We start from the raw sequence: 11,873 nt of genomic DNA on the forward strand, positions 1-11,873 counted from the left end.
ATCGACCAATCAGAGAAAAGAGAAGTGGCGACATCTGAAAGAGAATAAAGTTACCAAAAATTCTAATTTCAAAATATTTTCAATTTTGATTTTTCTAAAAATCAATTGATTCATTTTTTTCTTAATTATTTTCACTTAATCAGTCTTAATCATTTGAATTTTTCTCTTTATGTGTTTAAAAGTTTTCCATCTGTTTACTGTAAACATCAATCATCTAAAAGGTTGAAGGTGATCCATTAACTGTACTGATTGACTGAATAATCATTTTTAGTGGATAACTTTTGATGATTATATTTGATTAGCAACCTCTTTAATCATCATTAAGCTTGGCAGCTAAAAAAGTGATAACTCAGGCGATAATTCAATGGAAGATTTAAAGTGGAAAGTGTGTCTAAAACCCTCTCTTCGTATGAAGATGAACCTTTTATTGGGCCTTAAGCTACTTTTGGATGCCAAAGATTAACGGTTCTCTTGTTGGTAACTAAAATTTTCTTTCCAAATTCGATTTTTTTCTGATTTTTTTCTTTTTTTCTTCTCAGAATTTCAATTCATTTGGATAACAAGTTGGCCTCTCATAAGCATTTGGGTCATGTATCCGATCACAATACGAACTCTCTGGTTGCTTACGAATGGCCAAGAAGTAAATGGTAATTGTGGTGGTCTCTTTGTTATTACAACAGTTACATCTTGATTTTCATTAAATCTTCGGTAAGTCACTCTAATTGTAACCTTCTTTTCTTGTCTGAATAACCGAAACGTCCAAAATTTAGTAATATATTGGATGGAAAAAGGAAATGATCAGTGATTAACCTAGGAAATTACTCTTTTTATTTACAGACTAAAATGGTTCCTTCAAGGGGAAAATGAAAAAATAACGAGGAGATGATCTTGATGATGGTGAAGATGAGATGAGATTAAGGAACATGGAGATTGGAAGGAGAGAGAGAGAGAGAGAGGAAAAGGAGAGTAATAATCATAATTTAAACATGTAGATACATAACATGGTCGATTTACAAAGAGATGATTTGAACAGAACACTAATTGTCACTAGTGATTAATTTTTTACACACTTAACTAGTGAATAGAATTGTTTTTTTTTCTATAAAAAAAAGTTGTTGAATCTTGATTGTAAATTTGAATTCTCCATGTTGTCGAAAGGAGGTAATAATAAGATGATGAGATGAATATGAGGAAAAAAATTGATGGATGATGAAAGGGATGGTATCAATAGTAATGGCAACGACAACAATGATAACAACAGGTAAATATAATTAAGAACAAAAAATGATTCTCATGTTAATCCGACGTTAATCCGATGCTTAATTCTGATTTCTCTCTGTCTTTGTTTTCCTTTAGATTTCAGATATCCAGCAAATCTTGACGATCCATTAAACTTGTTAAACTGGAAACAAATTGGTGACCAATCAATACGTTTGGATATGATTGATGTTATTATTATTGATGATGATGATCTGTATTCGATTGGACTCTTAATCAACCCTCTCTATTGGTACCTATTTGCATCCGTGTTTACTTATGTGTGTGTGTGAATGTTTGTCGAGGTTACTGATCGTTGATGGTTATCATTAGTTGGTAAAAGATGAAGATTGATTTACAATTGTTTTGTTGTAAAAATGTTACTAATTGTTGTTTATCTGAAGAAAAATGGTTCCTTTCACACTCGAGATTTGAATCACTGATTGTTTATCATGTTGATTCATTTCTTGCCTTGATATACATTAGCCGAGATCCAATCTGATGAACTACTGACCCGATGGTAAATACCTGGCTGATACTGTTTGGCACATGAATAACCTGCAGATACAATTCCAATCAAATACCAAACACCATATTCATTAAGCATCAAGGGTCCACCCGAGTCACCCTGAAGGACGAAACAAGAGAGAGAAAGAAAAGAAAAGAAAAGAAAAAAAAAGAGAAGATAATACAAGAAGAAGACAAGGAAGAAAAAGAAAAAGAAATTAAAGAATCGGTTAATTTGGTTCATTTAACTAAGATTTCAGGTTGGCTGATTAAGAATCAATATATTAATCAATATTTATATCTCATGTTGATTTATAAATATTATCAAATTGGAGATGATGTTGATAATTGTAATAACAAGATGAAGATGAAATTTGGTGAAAAGTTTTTTTTTCCTTCTTCGAAAAAAACTAACTTTTGGCTTCACCAAAAGCTAATTGATTGTTAATTGTAACACTGATTTATAATTAGGATGATGGAGATAATGATTACCTGGCAAGCATCTCGTCCACCAAACTCGTAACCTGCACACATCATTTCATCGTGAATCCTGATATTAATACCACGTCGTCGGTGCCAAACCTCGCAGACGTTATTGTCAATCACGGGAACGTTAACATGTTGTAATACTTTGGGCCGTAGTTTGGATCCTTGTGTTAATCAACCATTAATTGTTTGTGTGAAAGAGATTGAAACCAAAATTAGATTAACAATTTAGTGGAAAGAGAAGAAGAAAAAAACAATAACAATTGATTTTAATTCAATTTTGTTTTAAACTTTAACGGTGATAATTAGTAGACAGAATCAAAGTTTACTTTTGATTCAGTTTTCAGGATGATGATGATGATGATAATGATAACAATTAGTTAATTGGCAACATGTAAATGGACAAAACAATCAGGTCAACAATCATCATGACCGATCAATGATATATTCAGCAATTAAGGTTTAAGTGTGATAATTGTGATCATTTTTTGGTTTATCATCAAGTTAATCATGATAATTGTTTAACTTGATATATCTTTTATATATATATATAAATAATCAGTGACAATTAGCAAGGAAACTTTTTTAGAAACAATTAAATTATTTCCATTAATTAAGCCCACACATTCCCATCATTATATTAACAACAATTATCTTGATTGTTTGTTTTATGAGTGTTGATTGTGACAGACAATCAAATATTTGACGATGACAATTATATAAATATTATGTAAAAAACTGGTTGATAATTAAATTGCTAATTTAAAACATGTAATCATGATCAGTGGGAATGGACGAGTGAAAATCAACAACAAAAATTGAATTGCAATTAACTTTTCAAAGAAATGAACAAAAATGAATCAACGAAAAAAACAAAATTAACTAATCATATAACTAAAATCAAATTGCCTGATTAACCTTGTTGAAGATAATTAATGATGATGATACAATTTTGGTACTTCTATTTACTATCAACAATTAAACCAATTGCATATCCTATTTAGTGGTATGATGATTAGCAAGAAATTAACTAAATCAGTTAAATTTATTAACTAAACTTGTCAAAAAAGTTGTGCTTTCATTATTGACAATCAACTGATCAAATAAAAATGTACGATGATTAAAAATTAGAAGTGAAAATTACTGAATTTTTGATTAACTTAATTTAGGTCAGTATGATGATGACACTGACCTCAACTGTTAGTTGATTGTTGGTATAATAAACAACAATCAAGATGATCCTGATGATGATGATCACAATTTCTGGTGAGTAACTTTTTAAATCTAACAATAGATTGTGATTTAAATGTTATCATTGGTGTAGTAATAGTAGTTAAACAGGGTTGAGGTTGGTTAATCAATGATGAATTTACAATTTCTTAACTGTTGTAAATTGAACAACAACAATTAAGGTGATGATGAACAAGGAGTTTGGACAATTGTTGTTACCAAAACGAGAAAGTATCGCAACTGAAAATAACGGTAACTATTTCATTCATTTTTGCATATTCGTGGTTACTTTTTTAAAAGAACATGAAAAAAAATTAAACAATATAATTAACATGATCGCAATCATAATCAACTGAATCATTTTTCTAAATCAGTATTTAATTGTTACTCTTTATTGTTATGAGAGATATATGAGTGAATGTGTAACCAACACTGAAACATTTTCATTATTATTCATGAGATTATTATGATTATAACTTTTTAACCTTCTCCCTCTCTTGACCATTCGGTTAACAAATTGACCAGTCCAGTTTCAGAGAGAGAGAGAGAGAAACAATTTATATATTTTAAACTAATTATCGTTAAACTAAATCAACTATTGGGTAACAACAATAACGATTCCTTGTAAATCCAATTGAATTACCTTATATTATATTAGGTGTAATTACATTGAGTTATTAATATAATTAACTTTTTTTTTAATGTTGTTGTTGTTGTTTAGGTTGATCATCATCATTGATTCGTGTTCGACCTTGTTAGGATAAGGATGATAAGGATGAGGATGTTGATAATGATGAAGATAAATAGTGAATATCTTACCTGCTTGAAGGGCTCCCCAACCGGCCACAAAAGCCGCTCTGCCCAAAAAGTTGGCACCTTTCTGGGGTAAACAGATCGGCTTTATATTGTCCCTATACTGGACTGGTCGGTCCAATACTAGAACGGCAACATCATACCTGTCCGCTTGAGGGGTAAACCGGAAATTGGGATGTAACCGGACATCGGTAACGGTGAAAATTTCATGTGGTAAACTTTCAATGTCCGAATGTAAAACGTAATCACCTAAAGTAACCCTAATACTTGTTGGACTTTGCTGAGATCGTGCAACACAATGTCCAGCAGTGACAACATGACGCTGACCAACCAGAGCACCTCCACATCGGCTTCCACCAACCTGAACAAAGGCAAGCCAAGGAAATTGACCAAAAGAAGCATCTGACCCGCCGACAATCCGACTGATTCGAGTTGCACTTCGTCCACAATAAGGATCATTGACCACTGGTCCAAAAAAGGCTGGCTGAATATCCTGACTTGAAGGTGTAATACAACAGGTATAAAGTGGACCACACGATGACCCCAATGAACCACCGGACATCCAGCAGGAGAGAAAAAATTGACACTTAGTACCACCGACACATCCTTGATTAAATCGACTCCCAATCCTCATGGAAGGTAATAAACGGACAACATTTCCTAAAGCTTTGGTCACAAAATTAGCTAAAATTAGATGGACAATAAAAAAAAGACAAATCGACAATCAATCATCAAAAAAAAACGAAAGAAAAACTAAATCAAATCAACTAATCACCACAACCATCGCCATCCTCATCTCCATCTTCATCCTCATCCTCATCACCTCATCCCCATAACCAAATACACCAACAATTAATCAACAATCAAACAATGACAATGAGACAAACATGTAACTAATAATAATAATTTTACAAATCAAATATTTACAATAAACACTAAGCAGAACCAAAAAAATTAAATCAACTAATCAAATCTATTATATAAGTTATATGAATGATCCCAAGGGAAACTAAGAATAGACTTAAATTATTACGTTTACAACAACAAAAAACTCATATATTAATACTTGATAATAAAACAACAACAACAGGTAAATAAATACAGGTAAGTGTAAAAAGAAATGAAAAATTTGGGTTAAATGGTCCGGTCAATAGAGGTAAAGATTTGGGTCGATCTAATTTTTCAGGGCTACAAGTTGTTGTTTCTGTTGTTGGTGTTGCTGTTGTTGTTGACAGCAGGATAACAAACTGGCCCACATAATTAAGATGATTAAATACTAATCCTGAAAAGTGATTATCATCTTCATCCGTAATTTATTAATTGTTTAGATTGCTTTTCCTTTCCATCACCATCACACAAACACACAACGATCAGTCCCAATAATGATTAATGTAAACACCCAGAAATCATTATCATGATTTAATCAATGGATTCCCGTTGATAGTTGATAATTTTTTTTATCATAATCATGATTAACTAACCATCTTACAATTTGGGTAAATGATTTGACATCAATTTGACAACAATTAAATTGTTCAAGGTATTAACTTTTTTTCCTTCTTCTTCTTCTTCTTGTAAACAATTAATTGTCAAACAATCACCATAATCATCCTATTGATTGTTCAATTAATTCAATTCAGTGAACCAGATTTTCACCTCTCTCTTTGAATAATAATAATAATATATCATGAGAATGAAATTTAATTGTTTTAAATCATCTTGCCAGTTAGATGATACATGATTTAGAAATTGTAAGAAATTAACTTTGATTGTTAAAATTAGTTAAACCAAGAAACTAACAATGATTAAGACTTTTTTTTCATCTCCAACAATCAACTAAACCGTATCAATACAATTGAATTGAATTGGTGAAAATTTATCAAGAAATAAGTTTGAAAAAACTACTATTATAATCATCAATTCCTGGTGATCAAGAAAATGATTAACAATTAAGGAATCATGAATGAGATAAATTTAAAATTAACTTGACCAATTTAGAGAGAGAGAGAGAGAGAGAGAGAGCTTAATTTTCACTAATATAACAATTAAGGGCAGAACAATTTAAGTTAATCATAAGTGAAACATATTAGCTAATTGTTATTAGCATTCTTAATGGGAGGAATTAATTTCAACAACAATCAATAATATTAAGATGAAAAAAATTGGTTTCATGTTAATGAAATTAACAGTTAGGGTAATGTAATATTAGCAACAATCAACGGTAACAATTAAGCAACAGGTAAACATAAACAAAATGAAAGGTTTCACCTTTTAAATTAAATTGTAATTGTGACAATTAACGATTATTATTACCACCCCCACCTCTAAATGGACACACCTTTGACAAAAGTGATTATATTTACTATTTCAATTGAAACTCTGCACCTTTTTAATGATTACCATTAGTTAATCTTGATTAGGATTAGCAAACTGTAATCATCATTATATTGGAAAGTTAAATCGAGATGGTAACAATTTAAACTCGTGCCTTTCACCTCATTTCAACGTTCATTGAAACTGATTAACGTTGATTGTTGTTGATTATCAGCAATTGGAGGGGGTGGATGATGATGATGATGATGAAGATGAGGATGAGGATGAGGATAAAGCGAAAGGTAATCAGCTAATGGTTCAATGATTACGATTGAAAGTATAAACTGGTTAATCTTATTAGAATGTTAATTTAGTTCTAAGTGTAATATGTTTATTAACGATTCGATTCGATGGACATTATTATTATTAGAATTTAAATTTTAACTAAATTAGAATTAACTATTTTCGAAAGGTTTATTGATTATTATTATCATTACTACTGATGATTAAGGTGATGATGATAACAATAAATAGTTAACAGTTGAAAGGAAAAGAAAGCAAATTAAATCAACTCAGCTAATTCAAATCAACAATCAACCAATATTCAAAAATGAAATGGTCGTTAAATTGTTGTTTTCAATGATCATCATCAAAGTTAATTTAGTTTGGCTTTTTTTTCAAGTTGAATGTGTTTTTTTTTCATTCACAATTAAGTCAACGGGGGGAACCAATTAAATTGATTAACTTGATTAGGTTAGGATGATGATGATGATAATGATGAATACAATTCAATGACAACAAGAGTAAAAAATTAAATCAAATCCTAATCATCATTAATATACAATTAACAGTTTTACCGTTGAACAGTTTTCCAAATCAAATTGATTAATTAACGAATTTTTTTTCATTATTATTATTATAATTATGGTTACCAAGCCTTGATTGACCCTAATAAGATTTGAAACTAAATTAAATTTAATTGAATAATTAAATATTTGTATTATCTCTTGAGTTTTTATGTAGCAAGTTGACTGGGCAATTAGTAATTTTAATTAGCAAACAATTAAGTTAACAATTAGTTACAATCAATGAGAAAAGTTGTTTTGTTTTCATTGGGAAAACAAATTGTTTCAAACTAAATTAACTAAAAGGATTGAAACAATTAGATGGGTAAAAGTGTAATCCATATAATTAATAGATTAGGTTTTTCTGTTTGTTAATCTTGTGTTCAACAACCATTATAAAAGACAATTAACTAATCACAATTAAAGGGCAAAAGAAGAAAAATAAATTGATATAATCAACAATATCCACTTGAGATGAAAACGTGAATTGAATCAACAATTAACTTTGGATTGTTAATTCATCATAATGTGAAGGTAAAAGTTAATCATGATTATTTGAATCAATTTTTCTCTCTTAATTGTAAAGTGTTTAGCTGATTGTCAGAAATTAAAGTTGATTAACTGGGGAGAAGAAAAAGTTTTTTTCGCGAAAAAAAAGTTAACCAGAAAATTTGGAGAAAAAAAAACGATATTAATATCGCACCGAATGTCAATTTCTGTTACTATTTGTTTCAGATCTTCATTTTCTACCTTCATCCTTCATCTTATATCTTCCATCATCATCCTCATCCTCATCATCATCTTATCTTTTTTTCTGCTATTTTAGTTTCTTTTCTCTCTTTCTTTCTCCCATTCTTATATTCACCATGATCGTCATCTTTTTAAGATCAAAAGTCCGTCTTGACCCAAATAGAACTCAAACTTGAGCTTGTTTGATGATGAGGATGAAGATGATGAAAGTATCTCTCTCTCTCTCTTATTCTTTATCTTCATCATCATAAGGTTTCCATAAGAAATTACGAAAAGCAAAATGGCCGAACTGATAATGATAGAAATCAAATTGTTTGATTATCGAATAGGAAATTAGTTACAAACCTTGATTAGTTTCAGCTCCATGAATTAATCCAATATGGTTTAAAATTAAAAAAGTTGATAAGATGATTAACCAATTTAGTAATAAATGATTGGTTAAATTGATCACATAATCCATTGATTTGTATTGATGGGTTGATAATCCCATCCATTCAAATTGAACGTAAACTTTTTGTTTACAACTTGGAAACTTTTTGTTTGAAAATCACAATTAATTAAACTGTTAATTTGATGATTGTTTAGAAAATTTTAACGTGAACAAAAATTAATTAGAATAAGAAAAATACTAAATACTATTGAAATATTTACTATTAAAAGGGTAAAAACCAATGATTAATCAACATCACTAATATAAATTAATTGTCACCGTAATCATTTCACTTAAAATTTGTTGTCGGTGTTTCCGGATGATTAGTTGATTGTTATTATTATCCAAATGAGAGGAATAAATGTTTGTTGCCTCTGTTGATGATTAATTAACTGATTGTTATTTAATATCTAAATAAATAACGATAATCCATCAACATCGATATCAACCTTTACCAATCAACAATTAAATTTAAACTGATTTAAAGGTTAAAACAAAAAAATATCCATCATTTCATATAATGGAAAAACTAAAACAAAAACAAACCATAACCAATCTTAACATTAACAAAACTAAAACCTAAATGAAACTACCTGTTAATAGTAACATCAACAAACTAAATTAAACTTGATTGTCAACAGAAAACTAAATTACAACTAAATTTAGAATTAACAACGCCATCTTGTGGTGAACGAAGAAAACAAAAGTACCGTTATTTTCCCAATCGAATTGGAAACAACCAAAAAGAAAGAGAGGAAGAAAGAGAAATTGTCACGTAATGATGATGATTCGTGATTTACCTGATTGAGAGAGGGTTTTATGATCTTATTTAAAAATATAATCACAATATCAGTTATAATAATAGAGAGCAGAGAGAGAGAGAGAGAGAGAGAGAGAGAGAGAGAGAGAGAGAGAGAGAGAGAGTTAATGATAATTTCTAATTCCTTTTTTGATAATTTCTCTTTTTTTTCAATTGTTGATTGTTGAACAGTTTTGTGATTACAATTCGCAACCCTGGTCCTCCTCCTCTTTCCCTTTATTTTTGTAACTCCGAAAATCAGTCAACAATCAACATGAAATTAAATTAATACGAAAAAATCACTTCTTCAAGTTAACTTACCTTATATGTTATTATTAAGATGATGATGATGATTTAACCTCCGAGTCCTTTATTTGACAAGAAATTGTATATTACCTTTAACTTAATCACTAACTAACTAACTATTACTACTAATCTAATATAACAATCAACAATAATCAAGGTACAATCAGGTACAATAATCAATTGATTGATTGATTTTCTTCAATTTTCTCAAACAGTAATAGAGATCAGGAATTGATAATGTTAACCATTAACAGTAATTTAAATTATCATCGTCATTATGATTTAATTTAATACTCACAATTGATTGTTAATAACATATTAATGGTGATGATGATGAACAGTAGTTTTTTTTAATAGGAAAATAATATAATTATAATCATGTTAGTTGATTCTTGATTGTTACCATTTTCAAACAATCAAAATACAACAACAACCATTGGCCAACAATCAGATTAATCAATTGTTATTACAATTATCTAATATATATATAAATACATATAATTTAGTTTTAAATTGTAATTGATTTTTACTCATTTCAAATGATTAACTTCAAATCAATCTTCATCTTTAATCATTTCAGTTTAAATATTCACATTAAGGGTTATCATTGATTTTGATTAGTGGTTGATTTTTGATTATCGCAGTTGATTGTTGAACAGGAATCAGATTTGACTCTCATTCCCGAAATTAATTGTTAACAATTAGGGTTAACTAATTGAAAAGCATTAAATGATTTTCTTTGTATAAAATAGCAACATTATTTTTAGCCTCAGATTAAATTGGTAACATGTTTTGTTGGGATTGATCAATTTGGATTTTAATGATTAACGGTTAATAATAATAATAAGTTAATTGTGATGATTAATTGATTGAACAATTTAGAGATGATTAGTTTGATTTCAATGGATTACAGATTGGTGATCGTTGGAACATACTGAACACTTGATATCGAAGTCGATAAGCGGCCTTCCTAATCCCGTTAGTTGTGTCGCTAATCATATCTTGAACTGTATCAATTGGATTAGTTTCCTGTCTTTCAGTTGATTTAATTTGATCCAATTTGTTGATTAACTTTTCCATCTCATTTAAATCATCCAGGATTAATTTACGAGTCAGTTCACGATCATTATTAACTGATGATGGTGATGAGGTTGTTGTTGGATTAGCTGAGATTACGTTGATTACCATGATCAAAGCTTAGAAAATTAAGATTATAATTAGAAAGGATTTAATTGCAATTGTCAACAACAATTAAAACTTACCCAATGTAACTAATAGAGTGAAATATGAGGACATTATTGTAGTTATAGTTGTTGATTAGTGGTCACAATTAACGAGATGATTTTTTGTTTTGTTCGTTCAACGATTTTCACTTTGATGATTTACTTTAGAAACAAATTGTTTGGTTAATTGTTGTCGTTGTTGTTGATCTGATTTTGGTTGATTGTTGAATATACAAATAATTACATTGAAATCTGTTTATATATATGGAATTTTTTTTCTCGATCAATTGTTAATCGTAATTGTAATTTACTCGGACAATTTGATTTAAATTGCAGGATCACGGAATAAGGTTGTTGGTTTATTAACCTGATTCCGTTATAAATTAACTAGCAATCAGTTAATTGTTTACAGTTAACCATAACCAGGAATTACCCATGATCATAATTAATGCTAATTGTCCTGGTTTCTTAACATTTAATTTACAAGAGTCGCCATTAATTTGATATTTAAATTGTTTTTCATTTTCAGGTTATCATTACAATACAATTAACTTAATTGTTGTAATAATTATGTGATTATCAATTAAAAGGTTGCATTATCATTTTAGTTTACATTTGGAAAACAATCAAATTTAATTGCTGATCAATTTATGTAAACCGTAATTGTAGGTTTGTTTATTATTATTACAATTTAGTTGATGACATACAATTAGATTTGATTGTTGATTGAATTAGTTTATTAATATCAATTTTTTTGTTTTCTCAATTACTATTGACTGTTTGATTGTTGAAATTTAAATTGTTGATGATGAAAGAAAGAAAAAAATTGATAATAAGTAAACAATTTAAACTAAATTTAAACTTTTCTTTCAATGATTAACCAATATGAATTATTATTATTTAATTTCATCGTT

The 11,873-nt window shown here is 29.0% G+C and overlaps 2 protein-coding genes and 1 long non-coding RNA gene across 4 annotated transcripts; 1 reads left to right on the plus strand and 2 right to left on the minus strand.

Moving 5' to 3' along the window:
* Positions 1-113: 113 nt before the first annotated feature.
* On the plus strand, positions 114-1,496 carry LOC128386180 (uncharacterized). The gene is made up of 4 exons (XR_008324879.1): positions 114-477; positions 540-708; positions 838-1,261; positions 1,357-1,496. It is a non-coding gene; the product is annotated as an uncharacterized LOC128386180 (long non-coding RNA).
* LOC128386175 (brain-specific serine protease 4-like) lies at positions 806-9,232 on the minus strand. Of its 2 annotated transcripts, none has more exons than XM_053345170.1 (4): positions 8,547-9,232; positions 4,300-4,959; positions 2,257-2,414; positions 806-1,885 (listed from the first exon to the last, which is right to left on the minus strand). In XM_053345170.1, the coding sequence occupies exons 1-4, from the start codon at positions 8,689-8,691 to the stop codon at positions 1,718-1,720; spliced, it is 1,131 nt and encodes a 376-aa protein (XP_053201145.1). In that variant the 5' UTR covers positions 8,692-9,232; the 3' UTR covers positions 806-1,717. The 2 variants fall into 2 exon arrangements, with proteins under 2 accessions (XP_053201145.1, XP_053201144.1); XM_053345169.1 differs by having other exon boundaries at positions 4,300-4,977.
* A 1,294-nt stretch (positions 9,233-10,526) lies between these two features.
* On the minus strand, positions 10,527-11,205 carry LOC128385951 (uncharacterized). The gene is made up of 2 exons (XM_053344889.1): positions 10,999-11,205; positions 10,527-10,932 (listed from the first exon to the last, which is right to left on the minus strand). Exons 1-2 carry the CDS (start codon positions 11,030-11,032, stop codon positions 10,625-10,627), a joined length of 342 nt encoding a protein of 113 aa, XP_053200864.1. The 5' UTR covers positions 11,033-11,205; the 3' UTR covers positions 10,527-10,624.
* Positions 11,206-11,873: the final 668 nt, after the last annotated feature.

This window comes from Panonychus citri, unplaced genomic scaffold (assembly GCF_014898815.1).
Source record: "Panonychus citri isolate SS breed McGregor unplaced genomic scaffold, ASM1489881v1 Contig00063, whole genome shotgun sequence".
In the NCBI taxonomy this organism is placed as follows: Eukaryota; Metazoa; Arthropoda; class Arachnida; order Trombidiformes; family Tetranychidae; genus Panonychus; species Panonychus citri.

Excerpts from the sequence above, each read along its gene's own strand:
- LOC128386175 (XM_053345169.1), bottom strand. The coding sequence starts at position 8,691 with ATGGGATTATCAACCCATCAATACAAATCAATGGATTATGTGATCAAT. Across the intron at positions 4,978-8,546 it reads TGGAGCTGAAACTAATCAAG|CTAATTTTGTGACCAAAGCT; the intron begins GTTTGTAACTAA and ends ATCTAATTTTAG. Across the intron at positions 1,886-2,256 it reads GTGGACGAGATGCTTGCCAG|GGTGACTCGGGTGGACCCTT; the intron begins GTAATCATTATC and ends TTCGTCCTTCAG.
- LOC128385951 (XM_053344889.1), bottom strand. The coding sequence starts at position 11,032 with ATGTCCTCATATTTCACTCTATTAGTTACATTGG. Across the intron at positions 10,933-10,998 it reads CACTCTATTAGTTACATTGG|CTTTGATCATGGTAATCAAC; the intron begins GTAAGTTTTAAT and ends TAATTTTCTAAG.